Source organism: Pseudophryne corroboree, chromosome 7 (genome assembly GCF_028390025.1).
Source record: "Pseudophryne corroboree isolate aPseCor3 chromosome 7, aPseCor3.hap2, whole genome shotgun sequence".
Taxonomy (NCBI): domain Eukaryota; kingdom Metazoa; phylum Chordata; class Amphibia; order Anura; family Myobatrachidae; genus Pseudophryne; species Pseudophryne corroboree.
Window position 1 is genome coordinate 91,463,601 of NC_086450.1, and position 17,485 is coordinate 91,481,085.

The 17,485-nt window shown below is 46.6% G+C and overlaps 1 protein-coding gene across 5 annotated transcripts in view; it reads left to right on the forward strand.

The window, feature by feature from the left end:
- The window catches only part of ATF2 (activating transcription factor 2), a 127,275-nt gene that overhangs the window by 10,153 nt on the left and 99,637 nt on the right, over positions 1-17,485 (forward strand). For 3 of the 5 annotated variants that reach the window (XM_063933409.1, XM_063933405.1, XM_063933406.1), the window contains exon 2: positions 10,838-10,908. In XM_063933409.1, coding sequence (XP_063789479.1) covers positions 10,861-10,908 — 48 coding nt within the window. In that variant the 5' untranslated portion in view covers positions 10,838-10,860. Of the gene's footprint in view, positions 1-10,650; positions 10,736-10,837; positions 10,909-17,485 lie in introns of all 5 variants that reach the window. The other 2 variants (XM_063933407.1, XM_063933408.1) reach the window with 1 other exon arrangement.

Below are 17,485 nucleotides of genomic sequence, written 5' to 3' on the forward strand. Positions count from 1 at the left end.
ACCTTCAGGCGATAGCTGTGGACGTCCTGGTAACACCGTGGGTGTACCAGTCGGTGTATGTGTTCCCTCCTCTGCTTCTCATAACCAAGGTATTGAGAATTATAAGACATAGAGGAGTAAGAACTATACTCGTGGCTCCGGATTGGCCAAGAGGGACTTGGTAACCGGAACTTCAAGAGATGCTCACAGAGGACTAATGGCCTCGGGAGCTAAGAAGGGATTTGCTTTCAGCAAGTACCATGTCTGTTCCAAGAGGAACCGTGGCATCGGCCTTTAAGAAAGGACCTGCTCCAGCAGGGACCTTGTCTGTTCCAAGACTTACCGCGACTGCGTTTGACGGCATGGCGGTTTGAACGCCGGATCCTAAGGGAAAAGGCATTCCGGAAGAGGTCATACCTACCCTGGTCAAAGCCAGGAAGGAGGTGACCGCACAACGTTATCACCACATGTGGTAAAAATATGTTGCGTGGGTGAGGCCAGGAAGGCCCCACGAAAAAATTTCAACTAGGTCGATTTCTGCACTTCCTGCAAACAGGAGTGTCTATGAGCCTCAAATTGGGGTCCATTAAGGTTCAAGTTTCGGCCCTATAGATTTTCTTCCAGAAAGAATTGGCTTCAGTTCCTGAAGTCCAGACGTTTGTCAAGGGAGTATTGCATATACAGCCCTTGTGTGCCTCCAGTGGCACCGTGGGATCTCAACGTAGTGTTGGGATTCCTCAAATCATATTGGTTTGAACCACTCAAATCTGTGGATTTGAAATATCTCACATGGAAAGTGACCATGCTGTTGGCCCTGGCCTCGGCCAGGCGATTGTCAAAATTGGCGGCTTTGTCTTACAAAAGCCCATATTTGATTTTCCATTCGGGACAGGGCAGAACTGCGGACTCGTCCCCAGTTTCTTCCTAAGGTGGTGTCAGCGTTTCACCTGAAACAACCTATTGTGGTGCCTGCGGCTACTAGGGACTTGGAGGACTCCAAGTTGCTAGACGTTGTCAGGGCCCTGAAAATATATATATATATATATATAATTCCAGGACGGCTGGAGTCAGACTTTAAAGCCCATATTTGATTTTCCATTCGGGACAGGGCAGAACTGCGGACTCGTCCCCAGTTTCTTCCTAAGGTGGTGTCAGCGTTTCACCTGAAACAACCTATTGTGGTGCCTGCGGCTACTAGGGACTTGGAGGACTCCAAGTTGCTAGACGTTGTCAGGGCCCTGAAAATATATATATATATATATAATTCCAGGACGGCTGGAGTCAGAAAGTCTGACTTGCTGTTTATATTGTAGGCACCCAAAAAGCTGGGTGCTCCTGCTTCTAAGCAGACTATTGCTCGTTGGATTTGTAGTACAATTCAGCTTGCACATTCTGTGGCAGGCCTGCCACAGCCAAAATCTGTAAATGCCCATTCCACAAGGAAGGTGGGCTCATCTTGGGCGGCTGCCCGAGGGGTCTCGGCTTTACAACTTTGCCGAGCTGCAACTTGGTCAGGGGCAAACACGTTTGCTAAATTCTACAAATTTGATACCCTGGCTGAGGAGGACCTGGAGTTCTCTCATTCGGTGCTGCAGAGTCATCCGCACTCTCCCGCCCGTTTGGGAGCTTTGGTATAATCCCCATGGTCCTGACGGAGTCCCCAGCATCCACTAGGACGTTAGAGAAAATAAGATTTTACTTACCGATAAATCTATTTCTCATAGTCCGTAGTGGATGCTGGGCGCCCATCCCAAGTGCGGATTGTCTGCAATACTTGTACATAGTTACAAAAATCGGGTTATTATTGTTGTGAGCCATCTTTCAGAGGCTCCGCTGTTATCATACTGTTAACTGGGTTCAGATCACAGGTTGTACAGTGTGATTGGTGTGGCTGGTATGAGTCTTACCCGGGATTCATAAATCCTTCCTTATTGTGTACGCTCGTCCGGGCACAGTATCCTAACTGAGGCTTGGAGGAGGGTCATAGGGGGAGGAGCCAGTACACACCACCTGATCCTAAAGCTTTACTTTTTGTGCCCTGTCTCCTGCGGAGCCGCTATTCCCCATGGTCCTTTCAGGAACCCCTGCATCCACTACGGACTCCGAGAAATAGAATTATCGGTAAGTAAATTCTTATTTTTCTCACTGCTCGCCAGATAATTGCTTTCTTGTCTGTTGGAAAGTTGTGCATGTGTATTTCAAAAGCTAACGTTAATATTGTGCACAGTCTTCTTTCATAACGACACACACTAATGTAATTAATCTATCATTACACTTTAACTGCCAAACCTGGGTGAATGCAGTGTGGAAATGAATTAGTGTACACATGAATCTGGGAACATAAACTGTATAAATGACATCCGTTAAACAGAGTAGAATAAACATCCGCTGTCTTTGTGCGAAACCACAACTGGTCTAGACATTGTGGGATTTAATTTCGTACCTGTTTCAATTAACCCCCCCCCCCAAAAAAAAAACAACAACACCTGTAAGTCCCTAATATAAGTAATATCAGTGGTCGCCTTCATATGCTTTAATAAAGTGCACTAATCTTTGCATAAACATGAATTATGGTCCTAATTCAGCTTGGAACGCAGAGGCGTTCACAGGACGGGAGGGGGTACCGTGACGGCGTTAAAGGGGCGTCAACTCACATTGGGGGCGAGTTGATGCCAAAACGTGGCGGGTAGCTGACGGCCATCGCAGCTAGGCTGCGTAAGGCAGAGGGCTACCCTAAACATGCGGGCTGTATCCGTCATGCGGGGCGGACTTGCCCTGTGCTGGGCGTCCCCCCGCATGTCAGGGTAATGGATCGTTGAGGTGCATTTTTTCATGCTGAATTAGGCCCTATATCTGTAACGATACGGTTGCTATGTCTGTTGGCCCTCATTCCGAGTTGTTCGCTCGTTGCCGAGTTTCGCTATATTGCGATTAGTCGCTTACTGCGCATGCGCAAGGTTGGCAGAGCGCATGCGGTTAGTTATTTTACTCAAAAGTTAGGTATTTTACTCACGGCATTACGAGGATTTTTCTTCGTTCTGGTGATCGGAGTGTGATTGACAGGAAGTGGGTGTTTCTGGGCGGAAACTGGCCGTTTTATGGGTGTGTGTGAAAAAACGCTGCCGTTTCTGGGAAAAACGCGGGGGTGGCTGGAGAAACGGGGGAGTGCCTGGGCGAACGCTGGGTGTGTTTGTGACGTCAAACCAGGAACGAAACTGACTGAACTGATCGCAGTGGCAGAGTAAGTGTCGAGCTACTCAGAAACTGCTAAGAAATTTCGATTCGCAATTTTGCGAATATTTCGTTCGCTATTATGCTAAGCTGTATGTGCACTATGGGCCTTATTCAGCTGCGATGCAACCGCAGTGTTTAAGAAAGGTGCACTCTGCGCACGCTGAGGTTCCGTCCTGCGTGTGCGGGAGACGTTAATGCTAACTGCAAATGCCTCTGCCTATTTGACAGGCGGAGGCATTCGTGGGGTGGGTGCGGGGCAGCGACTGAGCATTTTCCGGGCGGCGTTGGGGAAAGGAGGCGTGTTGGTAGTGTTTTAGGGGTGGCTGCATTTCGTCACACGCAGCCACTCTGAACGAGAAAATGGCGGCGGGACTCCTGCCGGCAGGAGGCATCCACAATTTCTGCGATCACCCAATCTGATTGACAGGCAGAGGCGGTCGTTGGGCGGGAGAGGACGGGTCGGCGGCATTTGGCCGCTATTTTAGGGGAGAGGTCTGGGCAACGCAGGCGTGCCCACGCCATGCAGGGGACACTGCGACCCGGACAGTGACGAGTAGCTCCCTGCCAGCGCACAGGAGCTGCGCTGGTAGGGAGCTACTCCTCAAGTACAAAAGCATCGCCGCTGTGCGATGCTTTTGTACTTACGCGGCGTGGCAGAGCCAGACATGCGGGGCGGACTAGCCCTATGCTGGGCGTCCCTTCGCATGTCTGAGTAACTGATCGTAGCTGCACAAAACTTTGCACGGCTATTCTCAACTCTGAATTAGCCCCAAGTCCGGGACTGCCGGAGAGTTCAAGGGAAATCGTTAGCGAGATCGCTCGTTTGCGAGTCGTTCTAATGTATGGCCAGCTTAACAATTGCAGTGACTACAGATCCTTGCTGCACAAGCCCAGGCAACAGATTTTGGGAGGTCACTTTGGAAGGGATTAACAGGCAGAGGAAGGGCACAAAGCTTACTATGCTCCCCTCACCCAACCAAAATAACATATGCAACATATTTGTAAATGTGAACAATTAAAATAAGATGTATGTACTGCTAAAAATCCATTGAAAATGATTACGTGAATAAGTATACTTTAACAAAACAAATGATTCAACTTAAACTGGGTTGCTAAAGTAAAAGTGATTGCATGTATACTGTAGTAGTGTACAGAGAGGTATTTGGACTTGAGCACTTCACACGTCAGTAGTATTTGTGTAGGATTACATAACTTTCATTGCAAACTGCATCCAATAAAAGTGACTTGGCTGTTGTGTGGGGCCTGTAAGATAAAGGATTTATTTTTTAACAGGATATCTACTTTTTAAAAAGTGAACTGCACACCATGTAGTCTGGCCCTGTTGATTATATAATTACAGAACCTTGAGCTAATTGGTGTTATATTTTTTGTGACTTCTATATTAATTAATTTTAGTAAACGCATACAGTAGGTGACAAAAAACAGAATGTGTAGATGGCCAGTAGTGACATATAAGGAATAATTTGAATGCCTCTATCTGTATATCCTTAATTGAGTATTTTTTTCTAGGAGGCATGTACATACCTCCTGTTTAAAATGGTTCAGTACTATAGTAACTGATATAAGGGGGGTATATATCAAAGCATGGAGAGAAATAAAGTGGGGAGAGATGAAGCACTAACCAATCAGTTCCTAACTGTCATTTTTCAAACACAGCCTGTAAAATGAGAGACACTGATTGGCTAGTGCTTTATGGGTGTCAGGCCTTGGAGTCTTACCATCAGTCCTGGGCCCCAGGGTCTCCTTGTTCTGCGGCGGCATGTGGCCGGGTAACACTTATAGTAAGAGGTTGCAGTGTGTCTGGCAGAGTCAGCTGGTGTGCGATCAGGGAGCCAGCAAGGAAAGGGAGTGCTTCCTTGTGTGCCTGCAGTTATGGGAGCCGCCATGTTGGAGACCAGTGCATGCAGTGTAACCAATAGCAGTGCTCTCTGTGGTTTCTCAGCCAATCCCAATCTGCTTCCCCTTTTAAAAGTGGTTAGATTTGAATCAAACACTGTCAGTGCTTTATGTTGCTCTTCCTAGAAGGTGCTTCAGCTCTGTGATCCTGCAGACATCCTTGTTGATGGGTGCTTTGAGTACCTGGAAATTTCCTGCTTCGCCCTTCAGCATTATACTCCGCTATCCCCTGCGCTCTGGTTCCGAGTTCGATACCTGCGCCGCCTCCTGCGGCTGCCAGCTCGCCATGTAAAAGCCGCTGGTTATCCGGAGCTGTAGGTGATTCCTTTGGTCCTCTGCTCAGGTAGCAAGTATCTAGAGTCCACGGTTCAAGTCTTTCAGTTATGTTTGCCAAGTCTCCAAAGTTTGCAGTCAAAGTATTTTAGTCACATTTTCCTAGAATTTAGTTTTCTTAGTTCTTGTCTTTGACCCGCAGCAATCCAATCTCAAGTCTTCACAGTTATTGTCTACAAGTCCGAGTCTCAGCCATTCAGCATCTAGTCTTTACAGTTGCCGCCTCCAGTATCCAGTCTTTACAGTTGTCTTTGAGTCCTAGTCATCTAGTGTCCTGTCTTCACGGTTATTATCTTCAAGTTACAGATCTCCAACTCTCAGTCGTCACACACATTATCTTCAAGCCACGGTTTACAAACTCTCGGTATTCACAGCTATTATCTCCAAGCCGCAGTAATCAAGTACCAGTCTTGGTACTTGCAGTTATTATCTTCTTGCTACAGTATGTTCCCTAACTTCACAGCAACAGTTTCCTAGCCCAGTTATCTCATATCCAGTTGTCATAGTGTGTTAATCCTGGGAGTCCATGAGAAGGAACTATATCCAGCTTTCACGTCTTCTTCTGTCAGTGGCCTCTGCCACCTCCGCTCAATCCCATTCGTCGGATACTACATTCCAGTCTGACCTGACAGTGGGCCTATACGGTTGGAGAAATCATAGCAAGCAGCAGCTATGCTTTTATATGGTAATGCAGCAGGAGGCATCTGATATAAGCAGACGTCTCCTGCATGCATGTGTGATCTAGTGCTGTGTCTGAGGATGCTGCATCGGATCACCTGCAACACCATCAGCCATTGGAGTAACCAATAGGTTATGTAGACCGGCCGTTGCAGCTCCGTCACTGCGGCCAGGAAATTTCCATCTGAAAACAGAGACCCTAGCCTTCGCACTCCCGCAAAAATGAGGCAACACACCTCCATTTTGTGAAATGGATACCATCGCCGCCCTGTCCTCGTCCCAAACTGATACAGACTGTCAGTCACTTGTCGTCTGCAGCTTCTTTGCAAGTGATGTTACAGGACCCATAGTGCACATGTGCATTACGGGTCCTGTGAAGGCACAATTTACTGTACCAAACATCGGTACATTGCCTGCTGTCTGCCACTGCGATCGGACCTGAATCAAGCCCTGTGTCTCTTCACTTTATCTCTCAATGGTTTGATGAATATCCCCCTTCATCTCCTGTTTATCAAAGATCTTTTTTAGAATCTTTGTGTCATTTATTCTACACTTCTTATAATCCATAAAGCAGAAGATAAGGACAAGACAATATTCAGTATCACAAGGAGAAAATATCCTTATCACTTAGTCCTAGTATACGGTAGGTGGTTAGTAAAGTGTTATGATAAACGAAGATGATTTGGGCATTTCTTAGGATCGGATAAGATTAATTGAGGCATTTTATTTTTATTACATGCCTGCAGAGTCTTGGCTTCTATAAGAAACCTCTGGTTACAGTAGAAATCTGTTTTGGTGGCCTTGTCTCCATTGGTGGGAGTTACCCCAGTTATAGTGTTTGGATATTTACGAGAAATATAAGATTGTTCCAATGGGTGGTATTCAGTTTGCCGGCTGTTGGGATCCCGGCGCTCAGTATACCGACGCCGGAATCCCGACACCCAGCATACCGACACCTATTCACCCTTTTGGGGTCTACGACCCCCCTGGAGGGAGACTAAATAGCGTAGCACACCACAGTGCCCGCAAGGGGCTCATTTGCGCTCGGCCAGCTGCCGGGATCCCGGACACCGGCATACCGTACTACACCCATTCCAATGAGTGTTATCTTATGCTAACTCATAATTTCATAGTTTCTTGTGTGTTGCTTTGCATTATAAGTATAGTTGCAGTTTATCTCTATGGGATCGGGAACCGAGCACTTTGGATGCCGGCAGTCCTAATACCGACAGCGGTATCACGACGCTCAGGATCCCAACACCTATTAAGTAAGTAAACTACCCGTAACCTCCTTAACCCTTACTCCCTCTTCCCTGCAACCTAGACCTAACCCTCCCTCCCCTGCAGCCTAACTCTAACCTTTCCCTGGGATGTCTAACCCTAACCCTCCCCCTGTAGCCCAAACCTATCCTCCCCCCCCCCCCCCCTTCCCTCCCTTACCAGTGTGGAGTCCGGCAGATCTCGATCGGGATTCCGGCGCCGGCATTTCAATCCATGTCGGGATGCCGGCATCTGCATTCTGAGCGGTTTCGGTATTCTGGCATTGTTATCGGGATCCCAAACGCCTGACCGTATCCCATCTCTGTACTTGATTGGTTAGGGCTGAAGTTGACACCAATTCTCAAATAGCTGACTTCTCATTAATCAGAAAAACCCCGAATCTCACTGGACACCATTGGCACCATGCAGGATAACAATCATATCCTATCACTGAATTTGTTTTTCTTTTGAACAGTGGGGCAGATGTATTAACCTGGAGAAGGCATAAGGAAGTGATAAACCAGTGATATGTGCAAGGTGATAAAGGCACTAGCCAATCAGATCCTAACTGTTAATTTACATATTGGAGCTGATTGGCTGGTGCCTTTATCACCTTGCACATATCACTGGTTTATCACTTCCTTGTGCCTTCTCCAGGTTAATACATTTGCCCCAGTGTTTCTTAGATCATGATTAGATGTTGATAGGTGGGTTTCTTGGGCACATACATGCTGTGTTTCCACGCTTATTGTTCCTAAAATGCCCTAAATAGCCATCAAAATTGTGGTTTATATTGGTACCTATGAACTCTGTTTGGCCTTAGAATAAAATCCATGTAACAGTGGCGGGAATTTAGGTTTGATGAGCAAGTAGGGTTGAAAATTAAATTCTATCTCTTAGATCAGGCATTTCCAACCGCGGTCCTCAAGGCACACCAACAGTGCAGGTTTTAGTGATATCCAGACTTGAACACAGGTGACTTAATTAGTACCGTAACTATTTTGATTTAACCATCTGTGCTGAAGCCTGGATATCACTAAAACCTGTACTGTTGGTGTGCCTTGAGGACCGTGGTTGGGAATGCCTGTCTTAGATGGACAATGCTATGAATCCCAGAGGAAGGATCCTGCTGTTGATATTGGGAAGGAGTGGTACTAAGCAGGGCCGGTTCTTGCCCTTGTGGCGCCCTGGACAAATCTATAGGGCGTGGCTTCATATGGGGGTGTGGTCAGTTACGCCCCCATTTGTGCCCCCTGTAGCGCAGCTGAAAGAGGGAAAAAAAGAAAAAATGTATACTTACTATTCCCGCTCCTGATTCCAGACCGCTGCAGACCTCCGCCAGCGCCGCTCATTTCGTCGGATCAGCATAGACACTAGAGGTCAATTATGACCCCTAGCGTCTGTGCCACAATGCTGTGCGGTGCGCGATGACGTCATCGTGCACCGCACGGCAAAGGTCCCCTCCACGAAGGGAAACTAGACGCGTAGCATCTGGTTCCCTTCACAGCGGGGGACCAGCAGGGGGCACAGTAGCGGATCTTGCCATGGTGCGGCGCCCCGGGCAAATGTCCTGCTTGCCCATGGCAAGATCCTCTACTGGTACTAAGCAACAAACTAAAACAACAAAAACCTTTGAATACATAACTGTTACTTCTATTGGAATACCTTTTTATCTGTATGTTCCCCAAAGCCCATAAAATAAGGAGACTTTGTCAGGCTATCCTGCAACTAAAAAGTCCAAGAAGCATGTAGATTAGTGGTGTGCAGAGAGGTCAATGGCTGCGGAGGCACAGACTAGTATAAGAGCCAGATTTACACACTAATATATGAACCCGATGGGTCATGTGGGCATTATACAATGAATGAAATAATCACCACGTTTTTCTATTTATCAACTAATAACAAAACTGTTTGTTGCATTAAGGTGTAGGTAAAAATAAGACTGGCGCAAAAGGTCGGGCAGAGAGCACTAAAAAGTTTTTAAACCCCACTATACTGCACTAACTCTTTTGTCATCCAGGATCTTACTGTCCAAACATTGAAATCTCACACTTCCCTAGATAGCAAATTATTGTTAAGCATGCCAGCCCCTGGGCCAATTTAAACCCTCTGCTAACAATCAGAAACAGGTCACTTCAACATCAGATCTTATGCTTGAAGGCATCAGCCACACCAATTGTTACTATATTTTGACCACCCAGTATATAATGTATAGCTATGCACAGGAACTTGAGTTAATTAAAACTCCTTTCAAATACAGAAACCCCTTGTATGCTGAAGGCCAGTAACACCAGTCTAAGCTCTGTAATGGAGATAGTCTTTATTACTTATGGAATCAGGTTACTCCAGTGGTTCCTAAACTTTTTTGAATTATGGCACCCTAGAGTATCAGAATTTTTTTTCATGCCACCCCTAGGCCAGATTTGTCTTATTGAGAAACTTAGAAAAAAATACAAAATTAAGTAAACCTATGTTTGTCCACATATTTTGAGATTGGCAGCTGCCAGCACTGGTTTTGCCTATTACATTGACCATAAATGATTTGAAATGGTCCTGAGCCATCAATTCCGAGGCACTCCTGCAAGTGCCCCGAGGCACCCCAGGGTGCTTAGGCACACAGTTTGGGAACCACTGGGTTACATAGTGTTCACTCTAAAAATCACGTCTAAAATTTTGCCCTTCAAGATGAGATATCTTGCTGTTTAATCATAAATAAATTGTTCTTAGCAACATGTTAGAGAAGTGATAGACTAGTCTGATATAATAAACAGGTCTCTGGAGGAATACTTTTATACCAACACTTGACAGTATACTGCAATAAAAGGATACATATTAACCTATTCATCACAGAAAGGAAAAAACAACAACATTGTTAGTAGGTAGTTAGTAGATTTCATGCCCCATTGTGTAATTTGGGCGGTATTCAAATGATATATCACGGCCAATCTCCTTTCTAAAGTGACCCCCGTTATCGTGCATATTGCACCCATAGTAATCAGGTTTAGCTGCATAAAGTGTTAAAGCGTCTGGCTACCCCGGGGGTAGCGAGCTGAAATGATGATACCACACTCGTCAGCAGAAACAAAAGGGGTGTGGAAGGGGGCGGAGAGTCATAAGGTCTGGTGAGAGGTAAGCAAGACTAGGAAAAGGTTGTTAGAACTTTTCACCTCCTGCTCTCTGCTCTCTTTAAACTGCTGTAATTTCCTATGAACATCTGTCTTATGTTATTCCGTTTATTTTATTTATAAGTCACCAAAATATGCAGTACAGAAGAGAGAAATGTTATAGCATGTAAAGTGGAGAAGAAGCTTGGCATGAAAATGACCTAACAAAGGTGAAATGCATACATAAATATATGTAGTAATGTCTTCCTAGATTTCCTACGGATTTTACTAAAGTTCTAGTTATGTGACAGTACGTGTCTTTTCTCCGGCAGGTAATCACAAGGACCTGGGGAATATGAGTGATGACAGACCTTTTGTATGCACTGCCCCTGGATGCGGCCAGGTAAGAAGGGAGTGGGGGAGTTGGCTTTTGCACGCAAGAATTATAATCCACATACTTTGGTTATTTAATTCCTTACACAAAATGTATATTTCTCTGACGTCCTAGTGGATGCTGGGACTCCGTAAGGACCATGGGGATATAGCGGCTCCGCAGGAGACAGGGCACAATAATAAAAGCTTTAGGATCAGGTGGTGTGCACTGGCTCCTCCCCCTATGACCCTCCTCCAAGCCTCAGTTAGATTTTTGTGCCCGACGAGAAGGGTGCAATCTAGGTGGCTCTCCTGAGCTGCTTAGAATAAAAGTTTAAGTTAGGTTTTTTATTTTCAGTGAGTCCTGCTGGCAACAGGCTCACTGCTACGAGGGACTTAGGGGAGAGAAGTAAACTCACCTGCGTGCAGGATGGATTTGCTTCTTAGGCTACTGGACACCATTAGCTCCAGAGGGAGTCGGAACACAGGTCTCACCCTGGGGTTCGTCCCGGAGCCGTGCCGCCGACCCCCCTTGCAGATGCCGAAGTTGAAGAGGTCCAGAGGTTCAGAAACAGGCGGCAGAAGACTTTGTCTTCATAAGGTAGCGCACAGCACTGCAGCTGTGCGCCATTGTTGTCAGCACACTTCACCAACAGTCACCAACTGTCACTGAGGGTGCAGGGCGCTGGGGGGGGCGCCCTGGGCAGCAATGTATAATACCTTTTTATGGCTAAAATACATCACATATAGCCCTTGAGGCTATATGGATGTATTTAACCCCTGCCAGATCTCACAAACTCCGGGAGAAGAGCCCGCCGAAAAGGGGACGGGGCCTATTCTCCTCAGCACACGGCGCCATTTTCCTGCTCAGCTCTGCTGTGAGGAAGGCTCCCAGGCTCTCCCCTGCACTGCACTACAGAAACAGGGTTAAAACAGAGAGGGGGGGCACTTATTTGGCGATATGATTACATATATAAAAATGCTATAAGGGAAAACACTTGTATAAGGGGTTGTCCCTGTATAATTATAGCGTTTTTGGTGTGTGCTGGCAAACTCTCCCTCTGTCTCCCCAAAGGGCTAGTGGGGTCCTGTCCTCTATCAGAGCATTCCCTGTGTGTGTGATGTGTGTCGGTACGTGTGTGTCGACATGTAGGAGGACGATGTTGGTGAGGAGGCGGAGCAAATTGCCTGTATTGGTGATGTCACTCTCTAGGGAGTCGACACTGGAATGGATGGCTTATTAAGGAATTACGTGATAATGTCAACACGCTGCAAGGTCGGTTGACGACATGAGACGGCCGGCAAACAAATTAGTACCTGTCCAGGCGTCTCAGACACCGTCAGGGGCTTGTAAAAACGCCCATTTACCTCAGTCGGTCGACACAGACACAGACACGGACACTGACTCCAGTGTCGACGGTGAAGAAACAAACGTATTTTCCTTTAGGGCCACACGTTTCATGTTAAGGGCAATGAAGGAGGTGTTACATATTTCTGATACTACAAGTACCACAAATAAGGGTATTATGTAGGGTGTGAATAAACTACTTGTAGTTTTTCCTGAATCAGATAAATTAAATGAAGTGTGTGATGATACGTGGGTTTCCTCCGATAGAAAATTATTGGCGGTATACCCTTTCCCGCCAGAAGTTAGGGCGAGTTGGGAAACACACCTTAGGGTGGATAAGGCGCTCACACGCTTATAAAAACAAGGGGCGTTACCGTCTCCAGATACGGCAGCCCTCAAGGAGCCAGCTGATAGGAAGCTGAAAAATATCCTAAAAGTATATACACACATACTGGTGTTATACTACGACCAGCAATCGCCTCAGCATGGATGTGCAGCGCTGAGGGGGCTTGGTCGGATTTCCTGACTGAAAATATTGATACCCTTGACAGGGACAAGATTTTATTGACTATAGATGCATTTCTATATATGCGAGATGCGCAGAGGGATATTTGCATTCTGGCATCAAGAGTAAATGTGATGTCCATATCTGCCAGACGAAGACACGACAGTGGTCAGGTGATGCAGATTCCAGACGGCACATGGAAGTATTGCCGTATAAAGGGGCGGTCCATCGGACCTGGTGGCCATGGCAACAGCTGAAAAATCCACCTTTTGTTACCCCAAGTCACATCTCAGCAGAAAAGGACACAGTCTTTTCAGTCTCAGTCCTTTCGTCTCCATAAGGGCAGGCGGGCAAAAGGGCCAGTCATATCTGCCCAGGGGTAGAGGAAAGGGAAGAAGACTGCAGCAGGCAGCCCATTCCCAGGAACAGAAGCCCTCCACAGCTTCTGCCAAGTCCGCAGCATGACGCTGGGGCCGTACAAGCGGACTCAGGTGCGGTAGGGGGTCATCTCAAGAGTTTCAGCACGCAGGGGGCTCACTCACAAGTGGACTCCTGGATCCTACACGTAGTATCCCAGGTGTACATTGGAAATTCGAGACGTCTCCCCCTCACAAGTTCCTGAAGTCTGCTTTACCAACGTCTCCCTCCGACAGGGAGGCAGTATTGGGAACAATTCACAGGCTGTATTCCCAGCAGGTGATAATCAAAGTACCCCTTCTACAACAAGGGAAGGGGTATTATTCCACACTATATTGTGGTACTGAAGCCAGACGGCTCGGTGAGATCTGAAATATTTGAACACTTACATACAAGCGTTCAAATCAAGATGGAGTCACTCAGAGTAGTGATAGCGAACCAGGAAGAAGGGGACGATATGGTGTCACTGGATATCAGGGACGCTTACCTACATGTCCAAATTTGCCTTCTCACCAAGGGTACCTCAGGTTCGTGGTACAGAACTGTCACTATCAGTTCAGACGCTGCCGTTTGGATTGTCCACGGCACCCCGGGTCTTTACCAAGGTAATGGCCGAAATGATGATTCTTCTTAAAAGAAATATGGACGCTTTCCTGATAAGGGCAAGGTCCAGAGAACAGTTGGAGGTCGGAGTAGCACTATCTTAAGTAGTTCTACGACAGCACGAGTGGATTCTAAATATTCCAAAATCGCAGTTTTTTCCGACGACACGTCTACTGTTCCTAGGGATGATTCTGGACACAGTCCAGAAAAGGATGTTTTCTCCCGGAGAAGAAAGCCAGGGAGTTATCCGAGCTAGTCAGGAACCTCCTAAAACCAGGAAAAGTATCAGTGCATCATTGCACAAGGATCCTGTGAAAAATGGTGGTTTCTTACAAAGCGATCCCATTCGGTAGATTTCACGCAAGAACCTTTCCGTGGGATCTGCTGGAAAAATGGTCCGGATCGCATCTTCAGATGCATCAGCGGATAACCCTGTCTCCAAGGACAAGGGTGTTTCTTCTGCGGTGGCTGCAGAGTGCTCATCTATGAAAGGGCCGCAGATTCGGCATTCAGGACTGGGTCCTGGTGACCACGGATGCCAGCCTGAGTGGCTGGGGAGCAGTCACACAAGGAAAAAATTTCCAGAGAGTGTGATCAAGTCTGGAGACTTCTCTCCACATAAATATACTGGAGCTAAGGGCAATTTACAATGCTCTAAGCTTAGCAAGACCTCTGCTTCAAGGTCAGCCGGTATTGATCCAGTGGGACAACATCACGGCAGTCGCCCACGTAAACAGACAGGGCGGCACAAGAAGCAGGAGGGAAATGGCAGAAACTACAAGGATTCTTCGCTGGGCGAAAAATCATGTGATAACACTCTCAGCAGTGTTCATTCCGGGAGTGGAAAACTGGGAAGCAGACTTCCTCAGCAGGCATGACCTCCACCCGGGAGAGTGGGGACTTCATCGGGAAGTCTTCCACATGATTGTAGACCGTTGGGAAAAACCAAAGGTGGACATGATGGCGTCCCGCCTGAACAAAAAACTAGACAGATATTGCGCCAGGTCAAGGGACCCTCAGGCAATAGCGGTGGACGCTCTGGTAACACTGTGGGTGTACCAGTCAGAGTATGTGTTCCCTCCTATGCCTCTCATACCAAAAGTACTGAGAATCATAAGAGGGAGATGAGTAAGAACGATACTCGTGGTTCCGGATTGGCCAAGAAGGACTTGGTACCCGAAACTTCAAGAGATGTTCACGGAAGACCCGTGGCCTCTACCTTTAAGAAAGGACCTGCTCCAGCAGGGGCCTTGTCTGTTCCAAGACTTACCGCGGCCGCGTTTGACGGCATGGCGGTTGAACGCCGGATCCTGAAAGGGCATTCCAGATGAAGTCATCCCTACCCTGGTCGAAGACAGGAAGGATGTAACCGCAAAACATTTTCACCGCATTTGGTGAAGATATGTTGCGTGGTGTGAGGCCAAGAAGGCCCCTACAGAGGAATTCCAACTGGGTCGTTTTCCTACATTTCCTGAAAACAGGACTGTCTATGGGCCTAAAATTAGGGTCCATTAAGGTTCAAATTTCGGCCCTGTCGAATTTCTTCCAGAAAGAACTGGCTTTAGTGCCTGACGTTCAGATGTTGGTAAAAGGGGTACTGCATATACAGCCTCCTTTTGTGCCCCAGTGGCACCTTGGGATCTCAATGTTGTTTTGAGTTTCCTAAAGTCACATTGGTTTGAACCACTCACCACTGTGGACTTAAAATATCTCACATGGAAGGTGACGATGCTATTAGCCCTGGCTTCAGCCAGGCGTGTGTCAGAATTGGCGGCTTTATCATATATAAAGCCCTTACTTAATTTTTCATTCTGACAGGGCAGAATTGAGTACTCGTCCTCAATTTCTCCTTAAGGTGTTTTCTGTTTTTCACATGAACCAACCTATTGTGGTACCTGCGGGTACTAGGGACTTGGAGGACTCCAAGTTACTTGACGTTGTCAGGGCCCTGAAAAATATGTTTCCAGGACGGCTGGAGTCAGAAAATCTGACTCGCTGTTTAGCCTGTATGCACCCATCAAGATGGGTGCTCCTGCTTCTAAGCAGACGATTGCTCGCTGGATTTGTAATACAATTCAGTTTACACATTCTGTGGCAGGCCTGCCACAGCCAAAATCTGTAAAAGCCCATTCCAAAAGGAAGGGGGCTCATCTTGGGCGACTGCCCGAGGGGTCTCGGCTTTACAACTTTGCCGAGCAGTTACTTGGTCAGGGGCAAACACGTTTGCTAAATTCTACAAATTTGATACCCTGGCTGAGGAGGACATGGAGTTCTCTCATTCGGTGCTGCAGGGTCATCCGCACTCTCCCACCCGTTTGGGAGCTTTGGTATAATCCCCATGGTCCTTACGGAGTCCCAGCATCCACTAGGACGTCAGAGAAAATAAGATTTTACTTACCGATAAATCTATTTCTCGTAGTCCGTAGTGGATGCTGGGCGCCCATCCCAAGTGCGGATTGTCTGCAATACTTGTACATAGTTATTGTTACAAAAATCGGGTTATTCTTGTTGTGAGCCGTCTTTTCAGAGGCTCCTTCGTTGTTATCATACTGTTAACTGGGTTCAGATCACAGGTTGTACGGTGTGATTGGTGTGGCTGGTATGAGTCTTACCCGGGGATTCAATATCCTTCCTTATTATGCACGCTCGTCCGGGCACAGTATCCTAACTGAGGCTTGGAGGAGGGTCATAGGGGGAGGAGCCAGTGCACACCACCTGATCCTAAAGCTTTTATTATTGTGCCCTGTCTCCTGCGGAGCCGCTATATCCCCATGGTCCTTACGGAGTCCCAGCATCCACTACGGACTACGAGAAATAGATTTATCGGTAAGTAAAATCTTATTTTCCAAGAGAAATATTATATTAATGTGGATGAATAGTATTATTTCTGTCTACAAATGGTTAATGGTTTCAATCATGCGCTCTCCCTCACACTCTAGAGCAGCTAATTGTCTATGATAGGAACCAACACCTGTTCCTTAAAAGCATACAAACACTGGGGAGATATAAAATACCAAAAACAGTCTATTAACAATCTTGAGGAAGGAGAGCGGTGTCTCTGAAACGCGTTGATCATACCCGTACCTTCAGGAACGGCAGTCGAAGGAGGAGGGAAGTCAAGTCAGCAGATCCATCAGTCGCATGTGTACGCCTGCTGCAGAGGCGGATGCTAAAGCCGGTGATTCCTTGCTCTTCCACCGTGAGCCGACTGATCCAAATTTTACACCATTGTTAATAGACTGTTTTGGTATTTTATGAACTTTTTATGATATGCTACGTTGTGGCGGTTTTTAAGAAAATGAAAGCTTTTTGACGGATCTTTGGAGTACGAAAGATACCTTTGTGTATGCCGGAGAGAAATATAATGTAAGTTTCCCACGTTTATTGAAGTGAAGGGGCCAGTGTGGTGTACGGTTTGTAAAGAAACCTTTCATCGCATGCGAGAGTGAAATAATATGTAAGTAGTGTTATTTCACTCAAAACATCCCCTGAGAGGTTTATAGGATCGTGACAGAAAATCGTTGATATAGGAGGTGACCAAGATATTGCATTGGATCACAGAGAATTATGGAACACTCAGTATATGATAACTGAAACAGAGACTTGAGGAGTTTTTTACTCTTAGCGCAGATTGTCTTTATCTCGCCAGTGTTAGTATTATTTCTGTGTTTTTTTTATTTTGTTTCTATTTTCAACAAATCATATATACAGTAAAATGTAGCCATTGCCAAAGGA